This window comes from Protopterus annectens, chromosome 5.part0 (genome assembly GCF_019279795.1).
Source record: "Protopterus annectens isolate FY-2018-M chromosome 5.part0, PAN1.0, whole genome shotgun sequence".
Lineage (NCBI taxonomy): Eukaryota > Metazoa > Chordata > Ceratodontiformes > Protopteridae > Protopterus > Protopterus annectens.
In genome coordinates, this window is record NC_056735.1 from 1,137,217,955 (window position 1) to 1,137,232,964 (window position 15,010).

Below are 15,010 nucleotides of genomic sequence, written 5' to 3' on the forward strand. Positions count from 1 at the left end.
CTGCAACTAGAATTCATAAAAAATGTACCCTGTATTGAAGATCCATTTTCTGTGAAACATATTTTAACTGGTTTACTGCTTATGGCCATGCAAGTGCTGCCATCAAAGCCTTGAATGTAAGATTTTTTTAACTGGTTTACAGATAACTGTTTATTAGTGACTGAGACTGCTACCCCTGTATTAAATAGGACATTTTTTATAGTGTCTCCTCCATCCATACATCCACTAATGAGCGTCCGTCCTTTTCATGTTTAAAATTTACGTTTAAAATTTGTGAGAGAGGTTACTGGGGGGGGAGGGCACACCCCTAATCAGAATAATATTCATTCTGATCTGTTTTTCTGGGTATGTCTCTGATTACACAGACTGCATGTTTTGTTCCCTCTTGACTGTTAGTGTCTTCCCTGTCTAATGTGTACTTTGTACTTTCACGTTTTAATTCCTGACTTGCACTGTGTTTGAGATTATATTGTGGGTTCTGTATCCCTCTCTGTTTATTCCTGTGACTAATTCTCCCTTAATGTATTTTCTTTATCTTGATATCTTTTTCCTGTTTTTGGGTTTTGAAGAAGCACTATTGTCTGCATAGATACCCTTTTGTATTTGACTTTTTTCCCCATCTTTTGTAATATGAACAATCCTGTTTAATGTGGTCTATTTTCTTACAAGTAAAACATATCACCTGTTTTCTGAACTTCGTTGTGCATCTGTCTATAACCCTGGTGGAGCAGAAGCTGCTCATGTTCCCCCCGTGTTTGTTTTTTATCAGACCATGTATTACGTCCCCTTCCTTTCACCACATAGTCTACAAGCTGTTTTTGTACATTTGCTATGTGCATCTGCAATACTGCGTACTACTTTATCTGTCTGGCAGAAGCTGATTTTAAAGCTGCATGTGCATTTTGCAGAATGTCATTAACTGTCTGACGGAATTGCTTTAACATAACATCTTGCCTGACCAAAACATTATTTAGTTTTTTTGTGTCATGCTATTTAGACTGCCTGATCATTTTCAGATAGTAGTTTGGAAACTGGCATTACCTTGTCTGTGCATTTAAAACAGTTATGTGGGTCTACTCACCAGTTTCAGCTGCTTGCTTTGCTTTGACATTTGCCAAAGCATTTACTGTAGGCTCTTATGTGTTACATTTTTTATGTGCTTTGATTTTGATAATACTAAACTTTTCCTGTAAATAATTTTGGGAATGAATGTCTATAACTCCTGTAGTACTGGAGCATGTTTTAGGGGGTTGCCAACACTGTCAAAGAATCCCCTTCTGACCCAAACTGGCATGTGTAAATGCAAAAAAAAAAAACATTTAAATAAAGCATAATTTTAAATAGACCACACAGTGTATGTCAACCATTGTTTAAATGCCAACATATTGAAACAAAATTCCTTTTTTGTCTTGCCACTGAGGCAGAGTCTGCAATAAACAAGACTATTGATATATATCAGCAGGAGAAATGACTGTCATTTCTGCTGGACCTTGCCCAATGTCAATTGGTGTATTTTGCACGCCTTGTAAACTTTGCTGGGCTTTTTTTAACTGTCTTGTCAGATTAACCTCTGTAGTATGTGCCCTTAGTAAATTTTGTTGGGCTCTATCTGACTGTTACATTAAACCAGAAATGTCATTATGTAAAGTTTGAATGCTATGCTGTGTCTGTTCCTCTAAATGGCATTATTGTCCCTTGCTACTGTCCCTAGGGAAATTTTGAAACGTTGTGAAAACCTTTTCTTTAAAAAGTTAATATTAATAGCACACTCGACTATGTTAGAACTTTCTTCTTTGTGTGCAGCTGCAATATTTACTATAAATAACATTTTGATGTAGTCTATTACATTACTGACAATAATTGCATACACTTGTACTGTATGAGATTTAGATGACTGCAGAAGGTACATTTAACTGTTGTATATGTGAAGAACTAACAACACTAGAATCAAACAGATTGTTTATGAGAATAGGATATATGTTATGGTATGGCTTGCATACTAGACTCCTGTGACAAGATGGACATAAGTTTGGAAAGTTACTTTCACATAAAAACATATGAATTGCTTTACATTTTGTTATGTATAGATTATAGGCATTTATGTATTTACAAACACAACTGTTATCTAAATTTTGAGCATTAAACATTTTAGATTTACATTTTGTCTGACACAGAAGGTTTAAACCATGTAAATTTATATTTGCAGTATGTGGGCATTGTAAAGTTAACTGTCTGTACTGGCATCCATGTCATAACTGTGAAGTATTTACCGTATTTTGCATAGATGACAAACAGGTGATCAGGCTGAAGTCACTTAGAAGACACGGAGTCCTTCATCAGACGAATTGATGATGGAATGTCACAAGACATCTTATATGGCATCACTCTGTATCCACCAATGAAGTACTGGAACTGTTGATCTGTTGATGCACTGGAACTGTCAATCTGTTGAACTCATGAAAAATTTAAGGCCTTTATGAAAAATTAACTGTTGGTAATGGATAAAAAAAAGGTAGCGGCCAGTGGACTAGGCTCACCATTGTAAAATATTAACTGTAAATTATTATTAGCAGAGAGCTAGGCTGACCAGACAGACACCATACTACTGTGTCCGTTAATATTTATTTGCATCAGTACAAATTCTTGCCAAACAGTTAGTACTGTCAGTTATTTCAATTCTATTATAACCCAGCTAGACTGATATAACTATAGACCAATGAGCACTCAGCCCAAAAACGTCACTAAAGAGTGAAACATACTGTCCAGTTTATATACTCTTTTAAATGTCAACCAGTGTTATTTTTAATGTCCTTGTGACTTGTTCTTCTGGTTTGCATGATTTATGTCCTTCTTTGGTTATGTTGTATCTGAAGACTTCACAAAAAGTCTCTCCACATCATCTTTGCATCACTTGAAGTGTCTATATTTTATTTCATTTATTTCTGCATCTGAAAGCTTACAGAAAGTCAACTTCCTTTTTTCTATAACAGGATGCCTTTACAGTAAGCCCACAGCTATATGTTATTAATATCTAAGCTGAACATTTACAAGAAATTAACTGTTCTTGCAAAGCAAGCCATATTTTCTTTTACTGCACACACAGTATAATTTTGGGGAAAGCATTTTAATTTATACAATCTCTTATCAAAATTCTCTACAGCTCGAATGACTAGAAAGCAAAAGGGACTAAAGAAAATATGGTTTCATAAATCCCAGGGCTTTGCATCTAAAACTTCTAGAGAGAGAATGTCCGAGGCAGAGGGGAAATTCTTGTAATGTCACCCAAGGGGCAGAAGTTGTCTGCAAAACCAAGGCTTCAGGGGACCCTTCTTGCAGAAGCCATTCCAGTGCTCCTGAAAGATTGCCCTACTTCTGCCCTCTGGAGGCAGTTGGGGGAATGGCCTGATCTCTGCACCCAGCAACCTGGACGTCCATCACTGAAGACAATTGGCGCAGAGGATCATAACCCAAGGCTGTTTTCATTCCTTTTCATAATCTTACTCCATTCTGCAAAAGAATGTACCACCCTTGCAAAGGAAATGTGTCACTTGAGAAATAAGGAAGCTTCTATGAAACTTAGTCATCCAAGAGGTCCTTCCAGACTAGAGGAGATGCAGAATTTACTCAAGATCCTTTTTAGCGCCAAAGAAAAATTCGGACTTAAGAACAATTTTGGACTCAAGTCTCTTAAATCATTATATCCAAGTGACAACTCCAGGTCCATCTGCAGTTAACTGCTACTGACGCCTCTAAGCATCAAATATTGCTTGTTCATATTTGCATCAGTAACTCTAAAGCCATGCTATGTACAAAGTTTTAAAAGATTTCAACTTAAAGCTTACAAAATTGCAAACAAGTGCATTAATATTTGATCTCTGACTGGTGCAGGTAAATACAGTTGTTTTTTACGATATTAATTTATATGGATATCATTTTCATATTTCTCTAAATATCTTCACAACCAAGTAGCACAGACAGAACTCTTTAGCCTCATATGAAAGCTCTCAGCCAGATAAATAAAATATTCCTGACAGTATGTGTGTAACTTGAATGGGGGCTGAGATATTGTAAGTTGTTTACAAAATATTACAAATGTAATGGGTACTGTGTTTACTGCGACTTATAAAATTTGGTTTAAGACCTAGAACCTAAAGAATGCTACCATTATAAGAGTAGTTTATGCTGAAGAGCTTGCCATTTATACTCATAATCCCTGTGGTTCCACAGATATGAACATTTGTTTGAAATGTGAGGACATAATTTGATTCTGTCAAAAGGCTTAGGCTCCGCCCATTTTAAGTTACAGTGCAAACTTCCTGAGCTCCTTTGGAGTGAATGAGTTAAGCAAGTTTATGAAGAGAAAACAATTCTGGATGGTCAAGGTTCAGTTCATTCTTCTACTGAGAAAGAACAACTGGATGTTCTTGACAGATCTTCAGGATGCATACTACCACATTAAGACGGGCAGACACTTCAGAAAGTACCTGTGCTTCTGGCTGGGAGCCAGTCATTATCAATTCAGAACTCTTCCCTTTTGTCACCACAGCCCCCTGGGTGTGGAAGTAGTGGCAGCTCTTCTACAGCTGCAGGGTTGGTTTCAGGGTATTACAGTTCTTGGATGACTGACTCCTCATCGTCCCTTCCATGAATCTACTAGTTTAGGTCATGGACTCCTTGCTCTGTGTGTAGACCTGTAGATTACAGTAAATGTAGAAGAGTCCAAACTACAACTAGTCCAATCTCTGGAATTCATAGGAGTGTTCTTGGACACAAGACTTCAGATAGCAAAATTCCCACAAGCAAGAATCACTTCCTATCATCAACAAGCCAAAGAATTATTATCTCGTCAGAACCTGCCAGAGAGACGAATTCTTTGTTTTCCAGGCTCCATGTCAGCCTCCATTGCATTAGTGCCACTAACTAGATTCTTTATCCGGGTTCTTTAATGGACTTTGGTGGTTCAGTGATCAGTCGGAAGACAACCCATGTCTTCTCTAGTGATTCTAAAAATCATTTGCAGAACTCACATACAATGGTGGCTACAATCTCCACATGTTCTATGTGGATATCTTTTCATTTTTTCTTTCCTCCCAAGCAACCGTGACCACAGATGCTTCCCAAATGGGGTGGGGGGGCATTATCTGGGAAAAACAGTCCAAGGCACATAGTCCCAAACAGAGACCAGTTGTCACATCATTGTTTTGGAGGTGAGAGTAGGACTTTCATCTTTCAGGTGTAATATTTGTCCAGACAGACAACAGTGGCAGTGGTCTGATACATCAACAATCGGGATAAAACAGATCTTACCCCTTATGTCAAGAAGCCATGAGAGTGTGGCAGTGAGCGATATCCTCTTGCTGCTTTTTAATGGTAATGCATATCCCAGGGAGATCCAATATTCTTGTGGAGAGACAGAACAGATGCATCCTACTCCCTCACGAGTGGTCTCTCAATCCCTTAGTAGCATAGTGTATTTTGGCCGATGAGGCCGAACTTGTTGCAACCTCTTTGCCTGTCCTTACATCATCAAATGCAGCACGTTCTTTGCTCTAATTCCACAAGAGAGGAGTTGCCCAGGGATGCTTTGATACACCCTTGACCCATGGGTCTCTTCTATGCTTTTCTCTGATGTTCCTAATTCCCAAGATTCTACAGAAAGCATCTGTGATGAGTCGCATCATCCTCATTGCCTCTTATTGGCTTCGACAAGTGTGGTTTCTTTTCCTATGGCCCTATCTAGTTCACCATCCCTGAGTGCTAGGCTTTGACCCAGATCTTCTAACTCACCCGTTGGAGGTCGCCTCACCTGAATATCCGTCCCTAACACTGACCACATGTTTTTTTCCAGTTTCAGTGATGGTTTAGCATTCTAGATTTTCATCTTCAGTTGTCCAAATTTTATCTTCCTCCCAAAAACCTTGGACTAGGAAGGTTTATAAGAGCAAATGGAAAAGGTTTTTGATTTGGGTCATTGAAAAGAATATTCATCCTGTTTCAGCCCCTCTTCCAGCAATTTTGGAATTTCTCACACATATCTTCCAGTGTGGAACCAGCTATTCCACAATCAAGGTATATTTAACTACTGTTTCTTCCTTTCATATGGGTGAAAACCATACACCCATTGCATCTTTCAGATTATCCAAGGCTTTCCTTCGAGTTCCTTATTACTGCACCCTCCACTGACAGAACCAGTTCCTCCATGGAATTTTGCCATTATGCTGCAGGCTTTGACTGGGCCCCCATTTTAACCTGTTCCTAAGTGGACCTAAAATTATCATGGAAGACAATTTCTGGTGGCTATCACCTCTGCCAGGAGAATTTCTGAACTACAAGACCTATCTTCAAAACCTCCCTACCTAATTTTTCACAAGGACAGAATGGCTTTAAGAATCACTTTTCTGTCTAACGTGGCTTCAGAATCCTCCATAAGTCAGTCCTTTAATCTTCCAGTCTTCTTCTCAAATGGTTGTCACAGTGTGTATTATCTTCATTTATCAAGAAAAACTGCTACCAATTCTATTGACTCCAAAGGTTCATTCCACTAGATATTTGGTTTTGTTTACAGTTTTCTACTCTAGTGTTCCAGTTGATGACATATGTGCTGCAGCCCCTGGTCCAAGATAGATACCTTCATTTATTATAAGTTAGATATGCAATCCAGATCTAGATCCTCCTTTGGTTCAGCTGTGTGTGAAATATCTTTCTGTAGGGTCTCCTAAGTGAGAAAGTAGCTGGGCACTCTGTCCCATTCTTTGAGGAACAGATGGAGAAGACAACATCGGATATAAATGTTATGTACTCATCTTAATGGTAAATCTGTGTTGTCTGTTTCTGTCCTTCCTCAATTACCTACCCTCCATCCCACTCCTAATTTTTTCTCTTATTATATTTTGATTCTAAGATGGTTCTAGTTGAGCTGTCCTTGGCTCCTGAAGCTCTCTTTCATTGACCGCATTAGTCATGCAGTGTTTAGGTTGTCTAAGTTATTTATCTATTTATACCTTTATCATTTTTAAAATTTCCTTATTTATTAGAGGCCAACCTTGATCTGAGGTAGCTCATCCTTGCACAAGGGATTATGGGTAGTAGAGGAGTCTGAGCACTGGATCCAAAGCTTGACAATGGCCGAGGCTGGATCAGAGACCCCATTCATTAAGGAAGGATGGAAACAGGCAACACAACACAGATTTATCTTTATGGTGAGTAGATAACTTTCATTTTTTTTTTCTGTTAAACTACTATGCTTTCTATACCTTTGTTTTTCTTTCCTCCTTGCCTGCGGTGATTGTTTTCTTCAGGTCTCTCTTCTCCTGGCATCAGAAGGTATAGTCTCTTTGTATCTTATAAATAGTCCCCCATGTGGCATTTCTGATGGGTGTATCGCCAGAGTGGGGCTTGTAATTGTGTGTATGTGTATCCTCTCTTTAGCATTCTAATGGGTGGATCACCAAAGTTGGACTCTTTTATGGGGGGGGGGTGTGTGTGTGTTTGTGTCTGTGCTTCCATGCACACAAATGCATACACCATTATCCAACTACAGTGCTTGGTAAACTGGAGTGCCTAGGTCTTTTATGATACTGTGCTAGAACATCCTGCCTCTGTCAGGTTTAGGTATTGCTTCCAAATATGTTGTGTCCTTCCCTATGAGATAGACATAACAATTTTGTACTGGCTCATTTTCATCTCCTGTGGCTAGCTCCTTCAGTGCTTTGGCTCACTCTTTGTACTTGAATCACCATGGCTGCAATTAGGGCTTCATCACTATGTACCACTGACCCGTCATTTTTTTCTGTACTGGAGTATCATACGCAGATCGAACATGGAGTTGACTTTGAAATACACTTGAAATTAGGTAGGTGTGGCAGTTAAATTTGAAAGCCAGCCACCTTCCATGTTTAAATTACAAAATCAGTTATTAAATGCAGCAACATTGCCAACATCCTAGCTGACAGGTTCAGCGCAAACCCCCCCCCCCACCAAAAGGGCAAATATCTATCCCAGCAGAGTGCTGTCCCCCTGACATCTCAGATGCTCAGGTAAGAGCCGCCCTCTCCAAAACACAAAACACAGCATCAATGGGACCAGACGGTGTCCCCGGCTGCGTCCTACATGAACTCCAAGAAGAGCTAAACCCAAACATAAAACTACTGTTCAATCTCAGCCTTACTACAGGATATGTACCCAAAGTATGTACCCAAAGAGTGGTGTACAGCAACAGTGGTCCCTCTCCATAAAGGTGGTGCCTCACCGGATCCTGGAAACTATCGCCCCATAAGCCTGACTAGCTTGGTCTGCAAAGCTATGGAAAGGATCATCATGGACCTCATAAATAAAGATATTGGGGACCTACAGACAGTGGATCCTACCCAGTTCGGCTTTAAGGGCAGATCCTGCCTCTTAAACCTGGTCGATTTCTTTGAAACAGTCACCAAGGCCATTGACGAGGGGAAGGTGGTCCACACAGCCTACTTGGACCTCGCAAAAGCCTTCGATACAATACTCCACTCGGGCATTATAGATAAGCTCACCAGCTTAAATATAAACCCCTATGTGACTAGATGGGTTGCAAATTGGCTCAAGGACAGAACCCACATGGTTAGAATTGCTGGAGCCATGTCAGACTCCAAACCAGTTGCAAGTGGTGTCCCACAAGGCTCAGTCCTGGGCCCTCTCTTGTTCGGTATATATTTCTCGGAGGTACAGGCCAACACAGAAGGACTGTGGCTGACCAAGTTCGCAGATGACTGCAAACTGGGCGCCATAATCGACTCTCCAGCCGACACAAGCATCCTCCAAAAGGGCCTCATAGAAACAGACAACTGGTGCCAGAGCCATGGCCTCAAGCTAAACGCCAAAAAGTGTATAGTCATCCCCTTTGGCAAAAACAAAGTGCCCACAAAGTACCACATAGGTGGCAATCCATTAGGTACAGAAGAAGTAATTAGGGACCTGGGGACCCAAGTTGATAGCAATCTCTCATCTGACAACCACGTGGCCAAAGTAGTTAGAAGAACATTTTATATAGCCCACCTAATCATGAAGGGATTCACATCTAGATCAGGGGAGGTCATCATGCCTCTTTACTCTTCCCTCATCAGGCCCATAATTGAGTACAATGCCCCTTTTGGGATGTACCTTGCCAGACACCTGCAGCAACTGGAAAGACCCCAAAAGTACCTCACCAAGAGGATCAAAGGGTTCAAACAGATGCCATATGCTGCCCGATTAAAGAAACTCCAGGTCTACTCAGTGGCATACCGCCTGCTCGGAGGCGATCTGTGCCTGATGTATAAAGCCATGTCCAACCCGGAATTAGTGGACATGCTGCACCTCAGAAAATCCAAATCCCATCGAGTTACGCGCTCGAGAGACTTGAACCTCAGCACTGAAATAAATAGGACATGCTGGAGGGACAGATTCATAACCCAGAGGCTCCCTTCACTCTGGAATAAAATCCCAGTCCAGGTTAGGCATAGTCCCTCATTGATTCTCTTCAAGAGGAATCTTGATGAGTGGATGGGAGATCGTAGGTTTTCCCTGGGTATCACTTCTGTGTCACTGTTAGACAGAGGCACAGTATACTAACCTCGAAAAAGGGCATAGCAAAATTAATTTAAAATGGGTGGCGAAAGCCAAACACACTCTGGCTAGGCTTATAAATGCCCTAGGGCAGATAGCCTAGTGTGAACCTATGAACCTATAAGAAAAGAGCAGCTAAACTATATTATAACTTGGCAAAAGGTTTGGAAGTGAAAAGGCTTGTTTTTTTTGTCATATGATGAACTGCAGATGCAGTGTATAAAGCTGCATTTTTTAAATTCATTTTGTTCTAAAGAAGTCTTTCTTACAATAAACTTTTGAAAGCCTTGTGTGGGCTGGCTCTTATCCTGAGGTTTGCTTGGCTTTTATATGCAGGTGAACAGGACATAAGTTGTTCTTCTGAGACAGATGAACCCTTTCTCTTTTCCTTGTAAAAAAAAAAAATCATTCTTCAAATATCTCCCCTTTTCTTCCATAAAATAAATTTTAAAAATGTTAGTGTACTGAAGCCACTATAAGGTCTCCAGTGTATCTATGTGGTAACAGTTTTAAAGTGTAATGGCATTTTGTTAGTGGTAAATTTACATTCTGAACAATGGTGATGATGGGCTTGCCATTTAATTGTGAACTGTTGAGTAATTTATTTGCTTATTTTTATTCTAGAATACAAGTATACGTGGTTTGAGAATTTGGTCATCATTTGAAGAAATGGAACATAATAAAGGTAATCTACAGAGAAAAAGTATGTAGACAAAGACTGACTTTTAGTGCATGACATTGCTATCCACAAGTTCCTGAAATGTACCTCTTCTGCTGTCTTCAAGCACAGAGACCTACTCTTTGCCATACACCTTTATTGATCTATTTAAGGGACCGATGGCTTTGCTCTGGACCCTTAAGGTTACCATGATAAGTTGTCATCTTTTTTTTGTATCCAGTTTCTTTCTGCTTTTCCATTTGCACAAAGAAGTGTGATATTCACCAATGTGAGTTAGTGTAATGCAAACATATGCATTTATGCTCATGTATCTCCACTACAGATGTCTGTTTACATCTGTCCCACCAGACCGCCACTCACTGCCTGCCTTTTGCAAGCTACGTGGCTCCCATTTGGTAGTGACTGTCATATGCTCCACCCAAGTGCCACACACACACTAAAAATAGAAGCTAGTTGACCATTGATGACTCCTCTTCCCGTTCCATCAGTCCAACTTACTGAATCATACTATTTAATTTTTGTTAACCTTGCTCTTTTATTTTCTTTTCATGTATTGATTCAAAACAAGATGTAGAGTTATGCTTTAAAACTGTTTACCTGTTGGTACTTCTGTACTTGACCAAAGTACTTGTGATATTCTACTGCTTTCTGAAGACTCTCTGGTGCATCTACTTTTTTTTTTAAATAGCAACGCCTTCATTGAATTACCACTTATGACATAGGCAATCATGCATTTATATAAATGAAAACAAACCATACTGACATATTTTCAATTGCAAACATTGTACATCACTTATAATTTATACAGTCCCTGTCAAACATTACATAGCTCATTCAATTTCTGCCTTCCCTTAAACATTACTACTTCTCCAAAACATTTTTCTGCATGCATTGTTCTCACAATTCTCTTTTCTATGTAATTTGCTCCTACCTTTTCAAAAGATCCCACTTCCATTTCCGTTATCCCTGTTACTATATTTGTTACTTTCCAGTACAGTTAGTTTAGACTTTAATTTCCATTTTCTACTAATTGCTTATTTTCCAGTCACCAGAATTAAACACAGCAAGGCCTTATGTATGTCTAGGCAATTCCAATTCTTTATCGCAGCTCAAAAAAAAAAATAATTTCCTTAGTTACACCAGTTTCCTCACATAATATTTTTGATGGAGTAGTCTGCAGGGAATTTTTAAAGTCTATCAATACACTCCCACATAATATGTTCTCAGCTGCCTCTTTCTTTCCCATCACATTTGCAATCCACCTGAGGAAAAATTATTTGGCGTCTGCTTGGTGTAGTAAATACCTATGCAAATACTTCCAAATACTTGCAGGCAAAGATTCTGATTAGATTCTGATTCTTCTAGACTTTATTGCATATTTGGGAGCCAAACATATATCCTCCCATTGTTTTTTTGTGAGTTGTCTATTCAGTCTCTCTTCCCAATCCTTTCTAACCTCCTCTGATTGATTTCTACAGTTATCATGCAATATTTTATATGCCCTACTAATTGCCAGATCTAAGGTAGTTTACTTAATTTTGTCTTCAACCTGTGAGTTTCAGATCCACATCGGATCCGACACGGCCGCATTTTCCAGCTATGGATCCGAGCTCCAGACTCCTCCCCTTACCCATAATGCCCCCTGTCTCCCTTCAGATCTTGTTTGCCACCACAATGGTTACAAGCGTGGTTTCTGAGCTCCAGCTCACATAAGTGAACAAAAATCTGGTGTTTTTCTCTCTGATTTCTTTCTAATTTATTCCTTGCATCCTTTACTTTCCTCCCGCATGTGCGTCGGACAAAAAAAAAACTTTCTTCTCTTTTTTTTTTTTTATCTGAAGAGTGTGTGTGTGTGTGTGTACGCACGTGCTTTTTGGGCTTGTGTTTGGTATGGCAGAAGCCACTAAGGCAGGGTTTAGGAAATGCACAGAGTGTGGCCATAAGCTAACTCCGGCAGATGGCCACACTGTGTGCATGGTTTGCCTTGGTGCAGATCACCTTAACTCCCCCTGTCCTATTTGCTCTGGTTTCAACCCCAGGGTGCTTAAGGACAGGCAGGACAAATGCTGAAGGGGTTGCTCCACTCTTCAGGGACTACCATCGCTTCTTCCCCAGCAGGGATAGCAGCAGCCGCTACTTCTACTTCCCCGGCCTCAGGGACTCAAACCTCAAACTCCCACCAAGAGGTCCAGAGAAGGGGACAAAGCTAAGAAAGACCATTCTCATAAGCGGTCCCCTGACCGCTTGTAGGAGGCAGGTCTGCCACCAAAAGCTAGGCCCCAGACTAGGCCTGCATTATAGCCGTTCCCCAGTATGTTCTTCCCACCGGCTCTTCTGACCTGTTTTGGTGGTGTCCTCCCACTCCACCCGAAGTCGTAGTGAAGCACAGATGGACAAGATGATGTGGAGATTTATCCACACCCAGATCCAGATGGGGGTATTGCTGGTGCCCTCTCCCTTCGGAGGGGGATCCTTGCAACCTTTGTTCTGACCATTAACTCCTTCTCCGATCTGACTGGCGGTTTTGGAGATTTTGGATCTGAGGATCCTTGGGGTTGGTGCAGATGGTACCATATACCTCGATGCTGGCTATTACTTTCAGCTTGTCGGATCGATGGGATCGGATTTGAGCTCTCGGAGCTGTAGCCTCAGGGTCTGATCCAAGGGGGGTGCTGTCTGCTACGAGTGCTTCGGAGCAGACCATCACACTCTGCATCTCTGCTCCTGGAGGCTCAGCTCTGACTCCCCTGTTGGGTCAGAGGGGGACTGGCCCTGCCAGTACATCCCAAGAGGTTCATTCCCCTTCTGCATTCAACGTGGTGGACAGGGTTCTCTTGGTGTAGAGGCCTCTGACCATTTCGTCCTCAGACTCCGTGTAGACCCCCTTGGCTCTGAGTGCAGTTCTGATTGTCTTGCCGTCTTAGGGACAGCTCGTGGTCACTATGCCCCCAAGAAGTTCCAGTGGGACAAGAGGTCTGTGAGTCCTCCTTGGAGAGCCCCCCTGAGGAGGTACCCCGCAAACATATGTGTAAGAGGAGGCACTTGGACTCTCCTCCAGAGTCCCTCACATAAGACACGGACTTGGATGAAGGGGAAGGTTCCCCAAGGTCACCCCCCCCCCAAGGATGTCTCCTTTGGAGATGTGCAGCTCCTTTGCCAGACAGTGGGGAATGTCAGCCCCCAAACCGACCTCAGATGAGTCTGTGTTCCTGGGGGCATTTGGCACAGGCCCATCCACCTCTTGGGTGTCCCCTCCTGCTGATCGACTCTTGGATCTGATAACATCTAGGTCATGGAAGGAGCCGGACACTGTAGAGCCCATCCCTAAACACCCCGACAAAGTATTGAGCCCCCCCCCAGTCAGGACGCATTGGAACAAAGGGTCCCTGGTAAATGTGATGATGGTGGCAGACGCCACCAAGAAGGAGCTTGCTCAGGAGAGCTCCGCGGTTCATCCCCCTGATCAAGAATCAAGAGTGATGGACCATTTTGGGAAGTGAGACTATGCTTCAGCGACCTTCTCATTGAGGATGCTGAACTATATGGCACACGTCATTAGACTCCAGAGAGATCTAGTGAAGGAAATCAGAGTCTCTACCCCGAAGTCCATGTCGGCGGAGGACAAAAAGACCTTCGCCCGAATGGCCACTCTAAAAGCAGTTGCCAACATGTCCGTGCAACTGCTCTCTCATGCTACGGAGGGAGCCACAAGGGCCTGGCTCTGGTTGTGTCAATTTTTAGAGCCCTTCAAGGTGTCTTTCACCAACTATGATGGTTCTGCCCTCTTCGGGAAGTCTGTGAAAGAGACACTGGTCCAGAGTGAGGAGGACATGAAGACACTGTTTGCCATTGGGATCCGCTTCTCTTTTCCTCAAAGATCTTTTTTCCAGGAATCTGTGAGGAACGAAGAAGATGTGGTTCCGGATGTCTCGGGTGTTTTCCCGAGACGCTTAGAATTCTCCATCCCCCAGAGGCAGAGGGGGTCACAACAGACACTGCCCAAGAGGTAGAGGAGGTCCTAGGAATTTCAGGTCCCAAGATCCCTTCTCGGAGAGACCTAGGCAGCAGCCCTGAGGGGTTGCCCGACTGCCAGCCTCTGGAGGCAGTCGGGGGTCACCTATAGCTACACCCGAAGGCATGGGAGTCCATTACAAAAGATCGCTGGGTGTTGTCATGTACAGGGAATATTTCATTCCATTCAAGGAACATCCCCACCAGAACAAACTCCTCCCAGTCATCCCACCTGCACAATGGGAGGAGGCAGCACTAGAAATAGGAAAGCTGCTGAAGTGAGTCGTCCAACCGGTCCCCCCTAGACCAGTCCGGATCTGACGTTTACGCCAGGCTCTTTTTAGTGCCAAAGAAAACGGGGGACCTCAGACCTATCTTGAATCTGTCCACATTGAACCTGTCCGTAACCAAGACAAAATTCCGGATGGTCACTCTTCAATCTATCCTGCCCTTTCTGAAGGCATCAGACTGGATGTGCTTGATCGATCTCCAGGATGTGTACTGCCAAGTCAAAATGGACAGGAGCTCCCAGAGATTTCTTCGCTTCTGGCTGGGAACCAATCACTACCAGGTCAGAGCTCTTCCCTTTGGTCTTACCACAGCCCCAGGGTGTTTACCAAGGTGATGGCGGTTGTAGCGGCTCACGTTAGGCTCTAGGATATTCAGGTCTTCCCGTACCTGGATGATTGGCTCTTTGCTGCCCCTTCAGAGCATCTACTGTGCCAAGCCAAGGATTACTTC

The 15,010-nt window shown here is 42.2% G+C and overlaps 1 protein-coding gene across 1 annotated transcript in view; it reads left to right on the forward strand.

The window, feature by feature from the left end:
* CCDC138 (coiled-coil domain containing 138) overlaps positions 1-15,010 on the forward strand; it is a 1,743,291-nt gene that overhangs the window by 104,790 nt on the left and 1,623,491 nt on the right. The window contains exon 2 of the mRNA XM_044070994.1: positions 10,204-10,264. Within this exon, the coding sequence (XP_043926929.1) occupies positions 10,204-10,264 (61 nt within the window). The remainder of the gene's footprint in view (positions 1-10,203; positions 10,265-15,010) is intronic.